This window comes from Magnolia sinica, chromosome 15 (genome assembly GCF_029962835.1).
Source record: "Magnolia sinica isolate HGM2019 chromosome 15, MsV1, whole genome shotgun sequence".
Taxonomy (NCBI): Eukaryota; Viridiplantae; Streptophyta; class Magnoliopsida; order Magnoliales; family Magnoliaceae; genus Magnolia; species Magnolia sinica.
In genome coordinates this window covers 73,787,802-73,809,722 of record NC_080587.1, presented here as the reverse complement: position 1 = coordinate 73,809,722, position 21,921 = coordinate 73,787,802, and the positions used below count along the sequence as shown (strand labels likewise).

The 21,921-nt window shown below is 40.3% G+C and overlaps 1 protein-coding gene, 1 long non-coding RNA gene and 1 other non-coding gene across 3 annotated transcripts; 2 read left to right on the top strand and 1 right to left on the bottom strand.

Annotated features, from left to right (window-relative positions):
- The first annotated feature begins 2,133 nt into the window (after positions 1-2,133).
- On the top strand, positions 2,134-16,024 carry LOC131227046 (RING-box protein 1a-like). Its single transcript, XM_058222740.1, has 5 exons — positions 2,134-2,332; positions 2,433-2,483; positions 2,581-2,640; positions 15,360-15,431; positions 15,732-16,024. The coding sequence occupies exons 1-5, from the start codon at positions 2,185-2,187 to the stop codon at positions 15,767-15,769; spliced, it is 369 nt and encodes a 122-aa protein (XP_058078723.1). The 5' UTR covers positions 2,134-2,184; the 3' UTR covers positions 15,770-16,024.
- On the top strand, positions 11,360-15,068 carry LOC131227047 (uncharacterized). Its single transcript, XR_009162047.1, has 2 exons — positions 11,360-11,714; positions 11,775-15,068. It is a non-coding gene; the product is annotated as an uncharacterized LOC131227047 (long non-coding RNA).
- A 1,966-nt stretch (positions 16,025-17,990) lies between the features above and the next one.
- TRNAS-GCU (transfer RNA serine (anticodon GCU)) lies at positions 17,991-18,072 on the bottom strand. The gene has a single exon. It is a non-coding gene; the product is annotated as a tRNA-Ser (tRNA).
- Positions 18,073-21,921: the final 3,849 nt, after the last annotated feature.

Sequence of the window (21,921 nt, the reverse complement as noted above, 5' to 3'; positions counted from 1 at the left end):
TAAAAATCTGATCCGTTAAAAAAGTAGGCCCCAGTATATAGAAACATATTAATCAAATAAAGTGGTGGTCCACTAATTATATATGCTAGTAGATGATATATGGACGCCTACTAATCTTACAACATTTATTGCTTCGATCCACTAGTAATTTGGTTAGTATAATTGATATTTTAGTATTCCTACGTTTTTAACGGAAATGATGCTAATAAAATTAGTACAGATGTAGAAAACAAGCGTTGTATGTAAGATTCCACATACAACGTTGTATGTGAACCCTCCTCACATACGTCCAGACGTATGGTAGTTAAACCAACTTTCGATATTTGGGGTCCCTAAAAATATTATTTAATAAAATCCAAACCTTTAATCAATATTTTAGACTTATAATAACCGTACATATTAAGAATCATCAAATTTCAAGACTGAGATGGGACACACTACAGGGAGAAATGTACAATCACGCCTAAATCCTATATATTCGGGTGGTTTGCATGATCTTATTCTCTTAATGGCCTGATTTTGGATACTTTTAACTTAATCCAGATAGGTATCGCCAGATGAATGGTCTGGATGTTATATAAAAAGCATTTTTCACCCCACATCCCATCTTGAAGTTTCTACCGCCCTGCATAGTCCCCTCAATGTCCCCATCGATCCATGTATCATGGCCCACATGGTTCATGGGTCAGTATGGATTTTAGCATCTAGCCCTAACGTGTCGAGACGCATCTAATTCATGGTGGGAATGCAACTTTCAAATTAAGGTAGGACCCTCGCGTAGCCAAACATATACGAATCACCGTTCCTTCCAACGCAAGGTGAGAATTCTGGGCGCGGATTGCGTCCTACCTAGGGTTGGACTCGAACCGGGAACTCGCTCAACTCGGCCCGATTCCGAATTGAGTTCAGGTTAGGACAGGCTATTTTTTTCAGCCACTCAGCCTGACCCAACCCAACTCGGTCAAGTGCTATATATATATATATATATATATATTCAAAACTCTATCCGTTTCCTTTTCCCTTTATCCTTATGGGATAATTCATCACCCGTATTTGAAGTAACAGTGACTTATTCACCTCATAGACATATAACTTAAACGGTTTATATTCATCTAAATACAAAAATAAATTATAATATCCTGATTAGTTAGATTTTTTGTGGAGTTTATAATTTAACTATTTAAACCGTTGATTGAGGGTCTTATTGCCCTTCCCATGAACTTGTTGTAAAGTTCGAAACTAGTCCGAACTCGGCCCGAACTCACTCGATTGCTGGCCGGGCTGGGTTCGGGCTAGACATGTTGGCCCGGTGACGAGGCCGGGCCGGGTTCGGACTGAGTGTGGCTGGTGATCGGACCGGGCCGAGTTGAGCCCAGTTCGACTCGGATCGACTTATGTACACCCCTATGACTCGTATCCCTGCCCGGACGGTAATCTGTTTAGGCAAGGATCTGTGGGGCCCACCATGATGTAAGTGTTTTATCCACGCCATTTATCGTTTTTCTCAGATCATTTTAATGTATTAGCAAAAAAATTGATAAAAGTCCAAGCCTTAAGTGGACCACAAAGTGAGGATTTATCATTCACCATTAAAAATTCCTTGGGAGTTGGAGATGTTTTGCATCAAGCTTATATTTGTGTTTTCAATTCATCCACGTCTTCGTGACCTTATTAATAGGTTCAATAGTAAAAAAAACATCACGGCGGGCCTTAGAAAGATTTTAAGGATGAGTGTCATATCACTGCAGCCTCCTTTGATGTGGTTCACTGGGGGTGTAGATGTGCTTTAATTTTTATTCATTAATTAAAATGATATGATAAAAGCGATTAACGGATTGGATAAAACACTTACAGTTAATGTTTAGATGGCATATAAACATTAAGGTGGGTCCGAGGAGGGTTTAACGGTAAGCATTTCTTTCCTCACTTTTACAACTCGTGTGGCGTTCTCGAGTTCTTGATCCTCCTATTTTTTTCTAAGGGGTCCTAAAATGATCTGAAAAAACTGATGGACGGAATGGATTTATCACAAAAATCACGGTGGGCCCCACCTAACTCCTGCCGCTGGAATTACCTGCGAAAGCCTTCGCAGTCCCTTCATATAGACGGCAAGAAGACCCAAACATCCCAATCCTCTCTTCCAACTCTCTCTCTCTCTCTCTCTCTCTCTCTTCTTGTGGGAGAATGGCGAGTATGGAGACGGACGTGAACATGGCGCCAGCAGGAGAAGGGCCGTGCATTACAGGCCCATCTTCTTCTTCTTCTTGCTGCTCCAAGAAGCCCAAGCGCTTTGAAATCAAGAAGTGGAATGCGGTCGCTCTTTGGGCCTGGGGTTCGCTCCTATTTACCAAAATACCACTCACCTTTTCTCTCTCTCTCTCTCTCTGTCTGTCTTCGTCTGATCTTTTTTCTGGTGTTTTGATTGGCTGCAGATATTGTCGTCGACAACTGCGCAATTTGCAGGAACCATATCATGGATCTCTGTGAGTTTTTTAGGGGTTTCTAATTTTACCGTTCTCTTTCGAGTTCTTGAATTCGATTTTTATTTTATTTTATTTTATTTTTGGTTTGGTGGTGTAGGCATTGAGTGCCAGGCGAATCAGGCAAGCGCGACAAGCGAGGAGTGCACAGTGGCATGGGGTATGATGAGTCTGTCTTTGTAGTAAACCCTAGTTATTGCTGGCTTCTTTTTTTTTTTTTGAATTTTAAGGTTTGTGTTTTGTTTGTGATATCTGAATTTAACTGGAGTCATTCTTTCAAAATCTGGATTTTGGGTTTTAATTGGAAATTAGCAAGTGGATTTCTCATGGGGAATCTGACTGATATTGGGGTTTTCTTGAAAAGTTGGAAATTGGGGTTTTCTTGAAAATCTTGACTGATATTGGGTATGGGGAGTCTTTTCTTGTAATAGTTTTTTTTTTTTTTTTTTAAATTTTTTTTTTTAATGGTTTTAAGGTTTGGGTTTTATTGTGATATCTGAAAGTTACTGGGTTTATTATTGCAAAATTTGGAAGTTGGGTTTTGCTTGGAAAATAGCAATATGGTTTTGTCATGGAGAATCTGATTGATATTTGGGTTTCCTTGAAAAGTTGGGAATTGGGGTTTTCTTGAGAATCTGAATACGATTTGGGCGTTTCCCTTGAGAAGTAGGAAGTTGGGGTTTGGTTTTCTTGGAAAAATAAAAATAAAAATCCTGAAATGGATTAAGTGTTTTTCACTCTATATGATTCCATATTGTGGCCTATAATTGAACGGTATGGATCGCTGTTCTCATTAGCTATGTTATTGTCCATATAATTGACGATTATATAGTATCAGGCAGAAGGGAAGTGTAAGTAACCATTCATGGTCGAAATAAACATTTATCATATTTGATGGTATGTTTGGGTGTTATTGAATTTGCATTTAGCTGAATGGCCATCGGCCCAAATCCAACATTGTGCTTGCTTCTTCTGGTTTAGAAGAGCAAGCTCACACTAGTAATTTTGGGTCCGTTTGATGGAGCTGTGATGCAACTAAATCAAGAAGAAACTATTTGCAACAAATGTCACCAGGTTGAAACTTCAAATCGCATGCAAGTGTGGGAAGAGCCACATGCAACAAGAAGAATCAAAGACGCTGAGCAAGCTTAACTGCTGTCTTATGTTAGAGATCACACTACGTCCCCCCAATACTGCTACCATAGATAAACAAGAAAATTTTCTTAGAGGAAAAATAAAATAAAATCATTCATGTGTTACTATGCTTGGTCTGTGCCTTCTTTACAAGGAGTGACATATCTTTGTTTCAATCCTTAAGATCCAACATAAGGAATCTCATCTCTAACAAAAATCTAGGAGATCTTAAAATAAAGATTTCTTGCTAGCAAAGATCTTTAAATTTCTAAAATTAAAAACCTATAAAACAGGACAATCTTAATAAACATTTATTCCCTTTTAAAAAAAAAAGAAACTAGATCCCTTAGGATGGTGCCATGTGTACGCTCGAAATGGGCTGCCATTTGGGTCTTCTCCTGTGCAAATGTGTGGAGCCTGCACATGTGGGATGGGGCGTGATTGGATCAAGCTCCTGCATTCAGGGCCATTGGGGCATTCTTGCACATGTGTCAACTTCCTAAGTTTCACGTGTTACGTGCTACACGTGAGGCATTCTCATCATTTATGTTTTTAGTCTAGGGCATTGTTGGTATTTCATAGTTTTGATAGTGTTGTTTTTTCATATTATCAAGCAGTGACACAGATGTGTTAACTGGCTGATGGTATCAAAGGAGTTACCGGTTGCATACATGTTCATATTGTTTTGCTTTGCCTTCTTAATAAGCTTTGGGTTCATTTTATTTTTATTTTTTAAAAGGAAAAAAAAAAAAAAAAAAGAGGGAGAGAGAGAGAAAAGAAAAGGTTAGGCATTATAGAGTTGTAGAGAATTCAAGGGTAGTTTAGGAAGTTGCTAAATTTGCATGGGTTAGAATTAATTAGCACATTTTGGAAATTGGGTTTATTTATTGGCTCCTGTTTTGTGGTGGACATGCACATGGGGAGTGTGTTCACTTTTGTGTTTTTTCCATGCATTTTGAGTTGGATGTGCATTTGTTTCCTTTCCAAGCTTGCGGGAAGGAATTTGAAATTTAGACTTCAAATTGCAAATTCATATCATACATAAATCTAAACATTACCTTTTGGATTTGGATAAGATTGATTTTGAGTTTTTCTTTCTTTCTTTCCTTTGGATATTGTAAGTTCAACTTAGTCGATGGAATCATAACTAAGAGGCTGGATTTGATCAATTCGGAATTGTTAGGTAAATGGGCCTAGCGGTTTGGTATAGAAGATTCCCCTTGTGGAAATCCATCGTTTTTGGCCTGTATGGTGTAGCACCTAGCGGTTTGTGGACCAAGAGCCCATCCCTCTACCGAGCTTCTTCTCTTAGGAAGGAGATAGCTTGTGTAGCTTCCCAAGTTTTCCATATCATAGATTTCTCAATGGTTAATGGTACGAGAACAAGATTTTGGGATGATCCATGGTGTGGTGATCTCCCTATTAGAGCCTTATTTCCTCTTTTGCGAGCCTATGCACTTCCTCTAACCTAATGGTGGCAGAATGTTTCTTGGGTTCAGAATCTAGTGGAGTTTGGGTTCCTCCTAAAGGAGAAACATCCTAGATGAGGAAATTGAAGATTTCTCTAATCTTCTCTCTTGTTTGTAGGGCATTCTTATAGATCCGGGGGGCAAACATTAAGAGGCTGGATTTGATGAATTCAGCATTGCTAGGTAAATGGGCCTGGCAGTTTGGTATAGAAGATTCCCCCTCATGGAAATCCATCTTTTGTACCAAGTATTTTGTAGCTCCTAGAGGTTGGTGGACCAAGAGCTCATCCCTCTACCGAGCTTCTTCTCTTTGGAAGGAGAAATAGCTCGTGTGGCTTTCTAGGTTTTTCGTGGCATAGATTCTTGTTGGTAATGGTAGGAGAGTAAGATTTTGGGATAATCTGCAATGTGGTGATCTCCCTCTTAGAGCCTCATTCCCTTCTTTGGCAAGCCTATGCATTGTTCGAAGTATCTCCAATATTATCGAAATATCCCCGATATTATCCATATCTCTAGCTCGACGATACCGATAACACTGGTAGTATCGGAAATTTCAGGTATTGGCGATGTATGACTTAGTATTGCCAATGTATCGATATCGCCAATGTATCACCAATATTTTCGACTCTGTAAATTCTAGGTGTCACTTGTCTTGCCAACGTATCAATATTGCCAATTTATCACTAATGTTTTCAACTGTGTAAATTTTAGGTGTTGCTTGTATTGCTAGTGTATTGGCGATATTTCAATAATATCGCCAATGTATCGATACCGCCAAAAATATGTTTATTAAATTTTTTTGAAATATTTTAAAAAAATTGAAAAAAAATCATTTCAAATTTTTTAATGGGCGCATGCTTATATACACTGTTCAAATTGTCAACAATAATATCAATAATATTGCAATATTATCATTATCGCAACACGAGCGATATCGAGATAAATGTCCTTCGTTTCCTTTCCAATTGTCAACAATCTCTCTGCAAAATATCATGTGTTGTCGATATTCTGAAATATCAATGGATGTTTGGATGGATTGATAGGATTGATGGGATGGTTGGACTAATTACTTATGACATTATATTTTTAGGCACCCATTAAATGGAAACTTATTATGTATGCATTCTTTTTATAAATTTTTTATTTGTAAATATGCAAATATGTGTATTTAGCATCTTCTAAAGTTTCATTGAAAAATTCCACTGTTTTCCTCATGTTTCCCTACATTTCTGATTATATTGATTTTGCTTCCATATCCCCGATCAACGAAACTTGTAGCGATACCGATACTTCCAAACACTAAGCCTATGCACTTCCTCTTACCCAACTGTAGCAGAATGTTTCTCGGGTTTAGAATCAGGTGGAGTTTGGGTTCCTTCCTTTAGGAGGAACTTGCTGGATGAGGAAATTGAAGATTTCTCTAGTCTTCTCTCCTGTTTGTAGGGCTTTGTCATATACCCAGGAGCTGAGGACTCTTTCTTTGCATTGGAGTCGGGACAAAGGGGGAGCTTACTTTGTTCGATCCTTCTATGGTGTCTCAGCATAGTCATTTCCTGCAAATTCTTCTAGTCGCACTAGCCCAATATGGTCATATGGTGTTCCCCTGAAAGTCACAGCATTCACCTGACTGGAGGGGAGAAATAGGTTGCTGACGTTGGATAATCTTAGAGAAAGAGGCCTCATCCTTCCAAATGTCTGCCTTCTCTACCATTCAGATGAAGAATTGGTACCTCACTTGTTCTTGCATTGCCGGTTCTCCTCCGTGATTTGGAGTGGTATTCTGTCCCAAGCGAAAGTCTTATGGGTAGTCCCTTAGGGGGTGTTTGGTGCATGGTATTGGGAAGGATTAGGTGGGATGGGATTCAAAAAACATAATTATTACATATGGCAGGGATTGTCCCCTATTACCATGGGATAAGCTTAATTCCATGATATGTTTGTAATATGGTGGTACATTGAATGGATATACCCACCATCTTTTGAAACTATTGAGAATAACACGTGCTATATCCAAACCATTCATCTATTTTGTAACCTCATTTTATGGCATGGGCCTAAAAATGAGGCAAATCCAAAACTTATGTGGTCCCAAAGAAGTTTTCAACGTTAGGTATTCAATCCCCGCTGCTTTCTATGGTGGGTCCACTTGAGCTTTAGATCTACCTGATTTGTTGCCCCGTGCTCTAAAATGATCTCGAAAAATGGGTGGACAGTGTGGATATAGCCCACACATCATGGTGGGACCTACACAACTTGCTAACATTGAGTGGAATTGGCACGGGACCCAATGCAATTCCATCTAATCTAATTCCAAGCTTTTCCATTCTTCCCAAACATTGAGTGGAATTGGCACGGGACGAAATGCAATTCCATCCTACCTAATCCCATCTAATACCATGCGCCAAACGCCCCCTTATAGAAGGGCACTTCCTATCTTGGCATCTTGGGGGTGGAGGAAAGCTTGGGAATTAGTGGTGCAAGATGGCTCTGGTTGTTGCCTTGTTGGCTATTTGGCTTGAAAGAAATGATTGTGATAAGAAGAGATTGTTTGCTGGAATTTTGTCTATTGTATTGGGAAACATCTCAAAGTGGTCCTCTTGAGTCTTTCGTTGGGGGTTTTCAGCTTAGGGTCTGTGTTGTTTCTTTGTGTGTTTGTTTTTGTTGTTTTGTTTCTTTTGTTTTCTCTCTCTCTCTCTCTCTCTCTCTCTCTCTCTCTCTCTCTCTTTGCTTTGGTCCAATAAAGTCACCATCTTTAAAAAAAAAAATAGTACTCACATCTCCGCATGCATATATAGATAAATACCAACTTTAATACAACTAAAGTGTTAATTTAACTGAAATTCAGTAACTATGTAACTACTTAATGGAAACAAAGATTGGTAATCTAAATCCTTCACAAATTCATTTGACCTAGTTTAAGAAACTTAGAAACCTAATAAACGGGATCACTGGCTTATCCCATCTAGTGGTGCTGGGTGGTCAATGGATTTTCAACAAATGGTCAACCTTTGTTTTGTCTGAATTTGTGAGGCAAGGATGACACCTGCCCCACTTTATTATTATTATTATTATGATACCTTTTTGAAAATTCATGAGTTTTGGTTCCTTGGTGAGCATGTGTTCTGTTGGTTATATTTTTTATACCCCTAAATATAGCGAAGGTTCAAATATGAGAGCTTTGGATGAGTATTGGGTTACAAAACAAGAAATGGATTAGGATTCACTCATTGATGGGGATGTTCTTAATGCTAAAAGTGTGACTTACAAGTCTCTTATGGCCTGACCATAATGTAATGTAAAAGCGTCATTATTACGATTTTATAACATTTGTTTAAACACGTAATTTGGTGGTCAAATGCAGATGTAATAGGAGACAAGTAAAAGAATTTGTAATCATTACAATTTTACATTGTATTGCAATGAAAATCCCCTATCTAAACACACATTAATGTATTTTTCCTATTGATTTGACATTTCAGTAATTTAAAAGTATCATCATTATGATTTGACCACTATTATCGAAACAAGAGAATTCTCAGTCAAATTACCTGTTTTTCAGGAGACATGTATTGTAATTTATAATCATTGCATTTTTACAATACATTACGGCCGTAATCGACAATCCAAATTAATCTCTTTGCCGAGTTATATTAGGTTTAGGTAAGTCTGTTGGCCATGTGGAAAGTTTAAGAATGCTTTTAGTCGCACAACCAAGTTAAGGTCAAAACTAGAAGGATTATGCAGTCGAGTGATGATGGCAAGAGAGGGTTGTCGGCTTATTTGGATTGCGAATTACATCAGTAATTTAATGTAAAAGTGTAATGATTATAAATTATAATATATGCCTTTGAATACAGGTAATTTGACTGACCATTACCATGTTTGGATAGCCATGGTATGGAGAAAGAGAGGGCTGTCCATTTAGGGCCTATTTTGATTGCGAATTACATCAGTAATTTGATGTAAAAGTTTCTTAAATATCGCTAATTTGACAGACAATTCCCGTGTTTGGATGGGCGTGGTATGAGAAAGAGGATTGTCCATTTAGGGCTTGTTTGGAATGCAAATTACGTAAGTAATTTGATGTAAAAATGCAATGATTACAAATTGCAATACCTGTTACATGAATACAGGTAATTCGACCAATAATTCCCCTGTTTGGATGGTCGTGGTAAAATCATAATGATGATACTTTTACACTACTTTAGTTTCAAATCATAGAGAAAAATACACGGATGTGCGTGGACGGATAGGAAATTTCCACTATAGTATAATATAAAAGTGTAGTGATTACAAATTCCTTTACCCGTCTTCTATTATATCTGCATTTGACCCCCGAATTACATGTTTAAACAAATATTGTAAAATCGTTATGTAGCTCAATTTTTCATTTCTCAACAAAATGAATATGAAAGATGAGGTCAGTTTTGTTTTTGAAAAAACATTTGCATTGATAATACACATGATCACTGTAGCCCAACTCAGCTAAAGTATCGTCATGTAGCGGAGAAGAGTAAAACTTCAGCTAAAATTTATTTTTCGCGGTGTTCCGTGATCCATAGTGCTAGCTGACAAACATGGTTTACATGTCTACACGTATGATGTCTTTTTATTGATGACCAAACTAGCACTATAAGAAGAGGTAATATTGCTTGATGACGATGAGCGGAGGAGAAGCATCATAATACCTATTTATAAGAATAAAGGAGATGCAGAAACATGCACCAACATTGGGAGAACCAACCTTACCAAGTCATGATGCCTCATGAGTCACCCGTTGAAGCTGTGGGAGAGGATGGTCGAACAAAGAATAAAACAAGAAATAAGGATTACCACGAAATCAATTTGGCTTTATACTATGGTGATTGAGTATTGAAACTTTTTCCTACTTAGACAACTGATGGAAAGGTATAGAGGACTACACATGGTTTTCATGGATTTGGAGAAAGTATTTACGATATAGTACCTACCACCTAATGAGGTTTTATGGTGGGTAATGAGGAGAAAAGGTGCTTCGGGAAGATATATTGATCACTAAACACATATGGATGAGAATACTGCTACGAAAATTAGCACAGCTTGCAGTGGGACAAATGAATTCCCAGTAGTAGTGGGTCTTCATTAGGAGTTGGCATTGATACTCTAATCCAGAGAGATTTTGAGCCCAGATGTGGGATCAAGTTAGTCCTGAAAGGAGTCCCATGGTCCATTGACAACAAGATGAGGAGAGGGAATACAAAGAGTTCAGAAACCCAATAATGAGGAGAGGGAATGCAAAGAGTTCAGAGACCCTATAAGGGTTGACATTAGCATGGCATCTACCCCCTCCTGACTCTAGTCCTCATGCATGAGAATGCATGCGTGTGGGTGGAGTATTTGTGTATAAAAGGATCCCATGTGCATGGGGTATGGATAACTGTCACCTGGAGATTGTTTGGGACTGTTTATGAGGTTCTGCTAAGGCCTAGTTTGGTCATTGGTAGATATATTGTGTTGCCCCAAAACACAGACTGACATGCACCAATCCTTACATGCATTTTAGCATTTTTCATCTCTTAGCATTAGCGTCAGAGGAATATTGCAAGAAAATAAACTTTGGCTAAAAGGTCAATGTTTTTTGTTGAGAAAGTTGTCCCTTTTCCATTAGACACATTACTTCATTTGAGTTGGGCTTCCATGTTAATGGGGTGCCAGCCCTTGTCCATTACCACAGCATATGTTTGTTTCAAAGACTGAACTGCCTTTTTTGATGGGAGTCCTTCAGTGGTAGTTGTTAGGGCTGAGATTTAATCAGGTCTATTGCTAAGATTAAATCCTGCTTTGGGTTAGTTTTTAGAAGAGACATGTGGCCAGTCCTTTTCTTTCTGTTTGACTGTTGCTGTATTTTCTTTCTAGAGAAGAAAATAATGCAGGGGCATTTTCACACTGGGCTCGAGTGGGGTCGCTTGTGGGATGCAGGAGCACACTCGGGGTGGGTGACCAATGTGATTTGGGGCCCACGGGGGAGGTCTCGTGTTCGAGACTCTTCACCAGGGGTGATTAATGCACATTTCACACCGGGCTTGAGTGGGGTAGCCCGTGGGATGCGGGGACACACTCGGGGTGGGCGGCCCATGTGATTTGGGGCCCAAGAAGGGGGTTCGGCCGAGGTCCTAAACCCATGAGATGTGGGGCCTGGGCTATGAGATAAAGGGATTAATTCGCTATACTCTAACAGTCCAAGCTTTTAGAGCAAGTGGTTAATTGTCCTGCATCAGAAAACTTGTGACCTTTGGTTCTTTTTTTTTTTTTTTAAACAAAAAACTTTTTGCTGGCAAGTTGAGCCGTCTCCCTGTCTCTGTTCTTGTCTCCCTGTTTCTTATCTCATGCGAATCTATTGTATTTTTAAGTGATCGTTGTTGCTGAAAATCTGTTGATGTTGCTGGAATCAGATTTAGTGCAGGATTATTTTATTGGGTGCTCAAAATTTACATGTAATTACTTCTTCTTTTTTTTTGGGAATGATGTTGTGGGTGATTACTACTCAAAAATAAATAAATAAATAAATATGCAGATGAGTATATTGTGAATTTGTGATCAGAATCAAATTGGTGATATTCTATACATGCATGTTAAAGATGTAACTGATCGGGTTCATCAGAATCAAATTGGGGATATTCTATACATGCATGTTAAAGATGTTACTGATCAGGTTCATCTAATCCCCTGCATCGACTGTGTCAATTTGGAAGCAAATCAGCTCCCTACTTTGGGAGCTAACAAATTTGATCCTACAGTTAGATTTTTTGGGTGTGGGTAGGATTGGAGAGAAAAACTGGGCATTAACGAGGAACGGGTAATGGAGATTTGGGGAAGAGCAGGATGCCTTGTGGAGGGAGGTCATTTTTGTGAATATGGGATGTTGGGAAGAGGGGATTGGTTCCCTGGGCTCCCTACTTGGATCATTTGCTCAAACGCGTGGGAGGGTATTAGCTGCATTGATGGAAGATCTGTTCATAATGGGTGGAACATTTCTGATGGAATGGGAGATATTATTTATGAAGGAACCTGGTTTGTGGTTGGCCGCAGTGATATCAGCCCGCTTTTTCAAGGATGCATGGCTAGATGAAACTCTGGCCAAATCATTCCCCCCGCTGTTCTCCGTAGTGGTTAATCCCAATGCCAAGATTGATTAATGTTATGAGACTCTTTCGCAGTTTATAGCATGGAAGGTGAATCGCCGTCTCATCATCGGAACGTTTGTGATGATGAAGCAAGGGCTTTTGCTTTGCTTATGGGAAAACTCGGTGAGCTCTCTTTTGTTCACTACTGTGGGAAGTGCCCATTTTCTAAGTGTTTGAGCATTTGCATAGACAGCCATGGCAAAAAGGATCCTATGAATTGATAGATGGCGACCGGAAAGGGTTGATTAATCAGTAGGGAGAGGAGGATTGTCCTTATTAACTTAAAGAAAGCTTATGATACAGTCCCTACAAAGTTAATTGGGTGGGTGTTGGGAAAGAAGAGGAGTTTCAAGAGGATATATTGACATGATTAAGGATATGTACAAGGGAACAATAACAAATGTGAGGGCCACTAGTTGGCAAACAAGTGAGTAAACAATTACCCTAGGCTTGCAATAGGGGTTGGCATCTTTTTGCATTGACTATGGACAAGTTAGCAAGGCATATGCAGGAAGAGATCTCATGGCGTATGGTGTTTGTAGATGGCAGTTTTTATTGACAAGACGAGGGAGGGCATAAACAAAAAGCTAGATTAGTGGATGGTGCTTTAGAATATAAAGGATTAAAATTAGTTAGACTAAAACGGAGAGAATGCAGTGCAATGTTGGTAACAATGGGAGTGGGAACGAGGAATTATTTAAGATTGGTGGCCAAGAAGTTTCCCAAAATGACCACTTTCAATATCTTGGGTCGGTAATTCATGAGAGTGGGGAGATTGAGAAGGATGGTGGCTATAGAATTTTAAGCTGGGTGGAAGAGAAGGATGGTGGCTATAGAATTTTAAGCTGGGTGGAAGAGAAGGATGGTGGCTATAGAATTTTAAGCTGGGTGGAAGAAATGGAGATGTGCCTCTGGAGTTTTTTATAATTGTCGTGTATCACTCAAAGTGAAAGGGAAATTTTAGAGGAGGTCTATAAGACCAGCCATGCTTTATGGGACAATGTTGGGCAGTTAAGGAATAACATGCTCATAGGATGAGTGTTGCTGAAATGAGCATGCTGAGATGGATGAGTGGCAAGACAAGGATAGAATTAGAAATGAATGCATTTGAGGGAATTTAGGAGAAGCGCCAATAGGTAATAAGATGAGGGAAAGTAGTCTTAGATAGTTTAGTCATGTGCAATGAAGACCAAGAACTCTGCTGGTTATGAGTGAATTGGTACAAGTTGAAGGCTCTAAAAGGGCAAGGGGAAGGCCCAAAAGGCTGTGGGTAGAGGTAGTGAGAAAAGACTTGGTGACCTACGGTCTAACTGAAGTTATGGTCCTTGGTAGAGTGGAATGGCAGAAAAGGATTCATTTTTAGCCAACCCCAATTAGTTGGCATAATGCTTAGACGATGATTTCTAGAAAGGAGGTAGAACCTGTGGACCATCTGTTTCTGCATTGTGGGACTGCTAGGGCTGTATGGGACTTTTTTTTCTTCTGATTTTTGAGGTTTGTTGGGTGCTCAATAGATCAATTTCTGAGGTGATTGCTGACTGGAAAAATGGACCTTTCTCAGTGAGGGGCAGATCAATTTGGAATCTGTTTCCAATTTTTCTGTGGGGCTTAAGGGAAGAGAGAGATGCGAGAAGTTTTTAAAGGAAAATATGCTGTATTGCCTCCCTCAAAAGCTCAATTGCCACACTGGCCTTTGAATGGTCTATTCTGTCTTGCATTCCATGGGATGTCCATGGTGGAGTTTTGTAATGATTGGGAAATGTTGCGGTTGGGTAATTGGGATCCTCTCGTTCTGTTTCTTCTTCTTCTTCTTCTTTTTGCTTTTCTTATCTGCTTTTATTTTTATTTTTTGGCCAATGTTGAGTGACTATAAGGTCATCTTCTGCTATTGGTCTTTATGTATTTCCTTTCTTATGGTTTAATGAAATAGTGATCTTCTCCAAAAAAGAAGAAGATTTTATCTCACAATCGGATTTACTTTTCTTTTTCTTTTTTTTGCTGTGCAGTCAGATTCAGGGTTGTATTTCAGTCTAGTTTTAAATCAACTTCTAGATTTAGATTATCAAGATGGCAGAAGTAGAGCTAGTTCTGTTGATGGAAGGAGAACCAGCAAACAATTACAAAAAAGGCCATGATGTGTAGCATGTGCTGTAAATTTTTTATTGGTCACAATAAGATATGAAATGAAGTACATTGAGATGGTTTGGTCATGTAACTGGAGAAGGCTCCTCTGATAAGGAGTGGAGTTCTAGTTATGACACCGAAAAGAGATGAAATAAAGATAAAAACCACCTGGATCAAGGTGTTGGAAAGGGGGCCGTTTGTGTGTGTGGCCTTCTCTCTTCTTTCTTTCTTCCTCTTCTTTTTTTCCTTTCATTTTTTATTTTTCCTTTCCTTTTATTTTATTTTTTTACATCTTTTGAGCCTTAGGTAGGAATGATTGGTGAAACAAGATTTGTGAAGCTAAATTCCAGATGGTCAGGACGAAGGCTGTGATGGTGATAATGATGAATTGCATAGTAGAAGGTCAACCCCTTCTTGGACATTTCACTTTGTTCCCTTTGAGATCAATGTTGGTACACCTTTCAGGATGAGTGCAGGACTGTCGTGGATGGTCTAACCCTGATCGGATTCTATGATTTGAACTAGGATGAGAGTCGTCCATTCGACCCAGCTAAAAGATTGGGGAAAAGACATTCAGGAGGGAATTCAAGGTGGACCTTTTAGCTCATCAATGAGTCTGCCTAGGCTGTCTCTACTTTTGTGGGAGTAACCTTTGTAAAATTCTCCCTTGTCTGCTTGATAAACTCTTCCATAATTCATATATATATATATATATATAAACAATGTACTTGGCAATGGTCCTCTTGCTTTGGCTTATGGTTATTTGAATAGGCTCTTGAATTTTCTTGGCTATTTCTTTCCCTAAAATGAAAAACGAGTAATGTGTAAATCAACCACAGCAGTGGGCATAGATGTCATTTCCCTTTTGCTTTTGTTATTAGACTTTTTCAGATGTATAACACCCATACACATTTCTCTCTCGCTAATAATTTCTTTTACTTTTTTCCCCCTTCTCTCTCTTTTCCCTGTGTGGATTTATATCTCAACAGGTGTATGCAATCATGCGTTTCATTTCCACTGCATCAGTCGATGGCTCAAGACCCGCCAAGTTTGCCCACTGGGTAAGCCGCATGCGCAATCTCCTCTCTGCCCGCATTTTGCTTTCCATCCATTTAAGGCTGATTTGGATGTTTTACTAAAATTCCCATTGAGCGCAATTGCAATTTGCCCTCATGGTCATCATTGCATATCCTCACCGTATCGGGCTTTGCCAACACCCCTTTTGAAATAGCGTGCCTTTCAAAGCATGCACAGACCCCTATAGCAACTGTTGGAATTTCGAATATTCATTTCGGCCTGTTGATCGCTGGGATGAGGTTTAGATGATGAAGATGATACTGGTTTCTTGTTCTTATGTGCAGATAACAGCGAGTGGGAGTTTCAGAAGTACGGGCACTAAGGACAGGTGTGGAATGCTGGAGTCATTGGGTTCTTTTCCTGTCGTGTTGCAAAGCTGGGAAGTGAACTGGACCAGCCAAGTTTTTCGAGAGTATCTGTGGCCGATTGGTTATCTTTGATCGTTTCTTCATGTTATCTAAATATCTTTAAATTTGGCCTTGGTCTTGCACCAGGTTCTGGAATGGGTGCGGACAGTGGACGTCTGCATGTTGAATCGGTTTCTGATTTACATATACCAGAATTGCATTTCCCTGTTTCCTCCCCTCCCTGCAGGGCGTGTGCCTCTCTCTCTCTCTCTCTCTCTCTCTCTCTCTCTCTCTCTCTCTATACGTGAAATTACATTTGAAATTGCTGATGATTGGGCAGGCGCTGATGATGCCCAGACATTGGATTTGGTGGGCCCCAGTGCCAACTACCCTTGATCGTGGAATATTGGTGATTCTTAGATTGGTGGCCACGGCACCTGTTAACTAACGACAGGCGGAGATTGAAAGGGGCCATTGTGGGAGATTTTTGGGGCATCTTCTACCCATGGTGTGGACACTTCATCAACTGTCTTGATGAAGTTAGGTGCCTAAGCATAATGTATGCTCTTTCGGCGTTTTTCGAACCCTAAAGCTCCCCCACTCCCTCAATTTTCCGTGGAGTGTCAGTTCAGCAGATGAGACAATCTGATCCATCTAGGTGTTGGGCTTCTATTTGGACACATGGCCACGTGTAGTCAATGGCCTGATCTTGATTGCATGCCGGAGTCATATTCAACTCAAATTGAACTGAACACCTTATGACTTCAGGCATCAAAATAGTTAGATTGGGATTAGATTTGCAATGATTGGCTTGACTGCTCAACTGCCTATTGACAATGAATTTGGCGATTTGTAAAGGGGGAGGGATAGTCCTTCGGCTAGGTTCTTTTTTAACTTTTATCATAATAATAATAGGCAGAGAAGTAAATGAAAATTGTCGATAAAGAAAGTACTTGAAGAAGAAACAATAATGTCAATAGTCGATTTTATTAAACTAAATGAAAATTCAAAATACAACAGGCAGAAAATTCAATAGTCGATTTTATTAAGCTAAGATAGACGTTCATGTTGGATGAATAATTAGATTGCATTGAGTTGAGCAAGATGTTTGTTTGATTGGATTTTGCCGATATATAATCCCCCGACTTTTAGGATTGATGGACTGTTTCATTAGAGGCCTTCTTAGATCATTGTGTTACTATGTATGCATATGCTTCCATGTCCAGATGGTTTTATCTTCTTGGTGCAACACACTTAGTGGTTTACAACCGGTTATGCATGACTAATTAAATCTGATCATGTGTCATTGGATGTCAATGTCTTAGTGTTACTTCCAACTACAAGTTTTCTCTATGTATTTTGTGTATTTGCAACCTATATCTTCTTGCTGCTCGTGGCGTGATATACCTATACGGCAGAGGTGTATTTCGAGTTCGTATTTCGAGTTCTCAAAATTTTTCTCATGGTGTATCGGTTTTGGCTTTTGTATATGGCTGTATATTATTTACAAGAGTTGGCCATGACAGGTCAGGTGTAAACCCTAACATCTTGGGTGTTGATGCTTCAGTGGGTTGGTTTGGTGAGTTGGGCGTGACCTTCTCATGGGTTTGGTTGATGAAGGACCACACTACAGTAGCTTGGAGCCATTTGGGGTACTTTAGAGTAAGATGCATGGATAATATTGAAATGGAGACACCATCCAAATCCAGATCGGATTTTGGGCCATTGCTGGCCATGCAACGTATGAGTGTTGACGAGTAAGCATGGAAGGTAAGATGGACCGAGCTCAGCTAGAGAATTGCATGGTCCAGCCCAAACAGTTCGATTCGATAATTGATCATTCCCATCTGTTCATCAAGTGGGCCGTAAATGCACTGAGAAAGTGGCATTTGAGGAGCCATCCCGGCCCACACCAAGCTTTGGAGCTGGTCCACTTTCGGATGATGCTAGCCATCCAGTTGCTGGACCCCAGACGACAATAACAACCCAATGGTCAGCATTTAACAAAGACGATCAGATGGAAATTTTTGCTGTATCATCAAAGGTGGGACCCCGCCGCCTAGACAGTTGATCTGTTCGGCCTCATCTCAAGATCACCAATTCCCCATATCTAATGAATTGTTTGGATCCCCAAGAGATGGGCCCCACATGAAAGAGAAATAAAAAAATTTTAAAAAATAAAAAAATAAAAAAATTCGTCGCCTGAGAGATTCGAACTCTCGCGGGGAAACCCCATGTACTTAGCAGGCACACGCCTTAACCACTCGGCCAAAGCGACGATTGATGAGTACCTTCAAACAAAAAATAATTTATATTAGAACTTTACAACCACTTCAATCACATTCATCGTAACCGTCCATTCGATGGCTATCAACTGGTCCATGCTAAAAAAAAAAAATGAATAGGGCCAATAAATAGAATACAGACCCAATACACAGATTTGTAGGTTAAGATTAACCTGCAGCGTAATTTGTGTGGCCGGTGTCCCCATTCCAATTGTTCCCTATGGTGTGTTCAACCTGGATTTTCAATTCACCTAGTTTTGGGGATTTGAGAAGAACATGATGAGGCACGCATGTTGGACGGATTGGATTGACACGAACGCATCACAGTGGGCCACCATGACATTGCATTTTATGTTAAGCTCAACCTACAAAGCATTGGGGCAGACCAGGCCGCACAGTACAGCGTTTCCACACCTTTACAGCACGTAATGTCCAAGCATTTGTAATTCTCGGAGAAAGCCCAAGGTGGGGCCCACCGTGACAACGTTATCCCAACAGACAAGGCATGTGGGCCCCACGAGTGGCCCACGGAAAAGATGATCACGGGCGATCCAGAACATACGGAAGAAAAATGCCAAAGAAATGACGTTGTATGCACAGATAGGAGCAAATAAAATACGTTAAACGCACATGTTAGGAGATATGGACGCCAGCCTCAGTCCCATGTGCTCATGCAATAAACATAAGAGCTTTTGTTTGATCCTGACCGTATATAAAGAGATCCATGATCATCACCAATGTGGTCCCCACCACATGTTGATATGGTCCAATAATTCTCTAGATGGACCGCATGTACGAGATCCGGGCCATTCATTGTGTGGGGGCCACACCAAGAACATGTTGCGGTCCAAGAGTCATGCTGATCAGCTCATCATGCGGCCTACACGTGCGCATGAGCCAACTTGTGCGAGTTCCAGGTTAAATAATGGCATTGGTCCTCCTTGGAATTTGAATGCTTGCGTGAGTTTTCGAAAGGTATGTTGGTCCTGGGCCCCACATGATTAACAACCTTAATGTTTCGCACGTGTTTCGCATCTCCTGGGATATCTCATGCATGCTTGAGTGGACCATTGTCTTGCCCATGGTTTGGATTTATTAGTGGTTTATTAATGAGTTTTTGCCATACAAGCCCTCTAATTTTACTATGTACATAGTAACCCATTTTCAGTATTATCAAATAACCCTTACCCTTTCATATTAGGTCCTCAAACGAAGGCTGATTGCGACCTGCCCTGCTTGGATTTATTAGAGGAGAGTTCATTCACATCTTTATAATAGAGATTAGAAATGCTCATCAGAGGGAACATTGGCATGAAACTCTTTGGTATAGAGTTTAAAAAAGGGATTAAGAGTGGGGAATCACCTAAGATCTACTTACACAAAAAATTCATCATTTTGTCCAAGGATCAAAGCCAATTTTATAGAAAAAGGCTTGTAATGGTTAGTTCAACGGCTTTGTCCTTCGATATGATCGAGAAAATCCAGAAAAATGCAGTTTTACCGATAGACAGTTTTGGCCCGATCTTCAATTGAATCGAGGGGTGCCTTTGATACTATTGAGTGTCTGTCAATAGGATCGATAACCACATAAAAATTGTTGTTTTGGGCCATGTAATTATCGCAGCTTTACATCTCTAAAGCCTATCTAATTATGATCAAATTAAGATCATGAGGTTATAGGAAGATCAAATAAAGGATTACCTATAGAGGTGTACACGAGTCGAACCGAGTCAAGCTTGGCACAACTCGACTCGGCTCGGCCACTTGCCGACCCTAGCTTAAACTCGGCTCGGCTCGGCTCGGTCCTCGAGCTTGACTGGCCAACTTGGCTCGGTTCGATCAGTAGCTCAGGCCAATTTGAGCCGAGTTCGAGCCAAGATTGAGTCAAGTTCACCTCTGCGGCATTTTCAAAAACACATGGACTACATCTCAAATTCTCATTGTTTGTAAAATAGCAGCAACGGTTTTTACAGGTATTTCATCAAACACCTCGTATGCAACATAAAAATCAAGAAAAAAATGTATTTGCTTCACATACATACCTTCCTTGCCACCAACCGACACTTAGTTAGGTCATTTCATCAAACAGTTGGTGAGCAACATCAATATCAAAGTAACCGAGTCACCAAACTGATTCGATCCAAGTCTGATTCGAGCTGGGTTCGATCCGAGTCAAGTCGAGCTCGGCCAAGCTCGAACTCGGTTCGAAATTTTTTCGAGCTAAAAAAATCAGCTCAACTCGACTCGACTCGAACTCATTTTTGAACCGAGTCGAATTGAGCTTTTTCGAGTCGTGTCGAGCGAGCTAACGAAGCTAACTCTGCTCGTGTACAACCCTAATTAGCTATTTGAGAATGGATCATCTAGAGGCTAAATGTTGTTTTGGACATAAATGAGTCTCAGGTTATTGTAACACCTCATCCAATATGAATAGTGTCCTGAGGCGCTCACGTGCGAACTGATGCAGGACTGTATAAATTAATTGCACGTGTGAATGAATTTTCAGTAAATTAATCCTGATCAATCCACTAATGAGATGTTAATTCAACTACGTTCGGGCCGAGCACAAGCCGTAGAACTGGTCAATCCAATAGCCTTGGGGACTGCATGTGCGAGCCGTGCACCGCCCGAGGTAGGACCGGAATCCCCAAAATTCATGGAGGCCTGGAGCCTCACTAGACTTGAGGTCCATGGCGGACGTCAGGCTCAGATAATGCCCAGAAATGGTAAATTTGTGCAGTCTAGTCAGCACTTGCAATCCGCAAGTCGCCCCACTCAGAACACAAGTAGCTGAATTTTTAAAACAATTGACCCTATGACTTGAGCCAGCGATTATGGGCATTTCAGCTATCGGATCTCTTCTAAATTTACACCGAAGGCCAGAAATAATTCCCTACACTCGCCCACAAAATTTGACCGCTGATCGAGGGACGGTGACCGTTGATCGTAAATCGGGCCATTGCGGTAAAACCCCGTATCCATTTGCGATTAAACTTTGCCTAACCCTTCATCGAGCTATGGAGCACGTGTTCCATAAATTAGATGGGTCAGAGGTCCATCAGGACAACCCAAATAATTTTAAAAAAAAAAGGCCCACAGGGCCATTAGAGGAGTTTCACCAAACTGTGGGGCCAACTGAAATAAATCTAGACATATAAATATCCAGCCTTCTCTCTCTCACTCCCATAAACTCCAGCAGCTGAGAGAGAAAGAGAGAGAGAGCGAGAGAGCAAGGGAGAAGAGAGAAAGGGGATTTTGGGAGTGTAATTGGTTGTGGTGCTTGGGATTTGGGAATCCTCGCACCTACACCTCCTTATTGCCGGAAAACGTCGACTCAAATCGTTATTGGAGCGAAATTTCGCCCAATCTAAGGCAAGATAGGGCTCCAAATTATGTTCCCCTTGATTCTAGCTACATGCATGTGATTTACCCTCTACTACATGTAATACAAGGCCCCGGCACATCGAGCTTGCGAACTCGGCAGTGCTAGGATAATCTCAGCAACTTCCGGTCAATAATAGGTGCGGACCATTACCTTTAGGTGGCCGATTGTAACGTCTCAGAAAAATCTGTACGAAGACCCAAGTACCGCCTCAGGCAGAAATTGCTAAGGACTGAATCCTTTAGGAATTAGACGAAAATTAACTAAGTGCTAAACTAAATTATCTGAGAAATTAGCTTAAACCACTTTAAATACGAATTGCAAGACCCAAAATGAGTAGAACTGCTAACGCTACGTTACCTAGAACCTAAGATCAATCTCTAAACCTATTTGCTCTCGGGAGTATATTAAAACTCCGTATCAAACTTGGACTGCGCGTCGAAAGTCCAATGACCGCGAA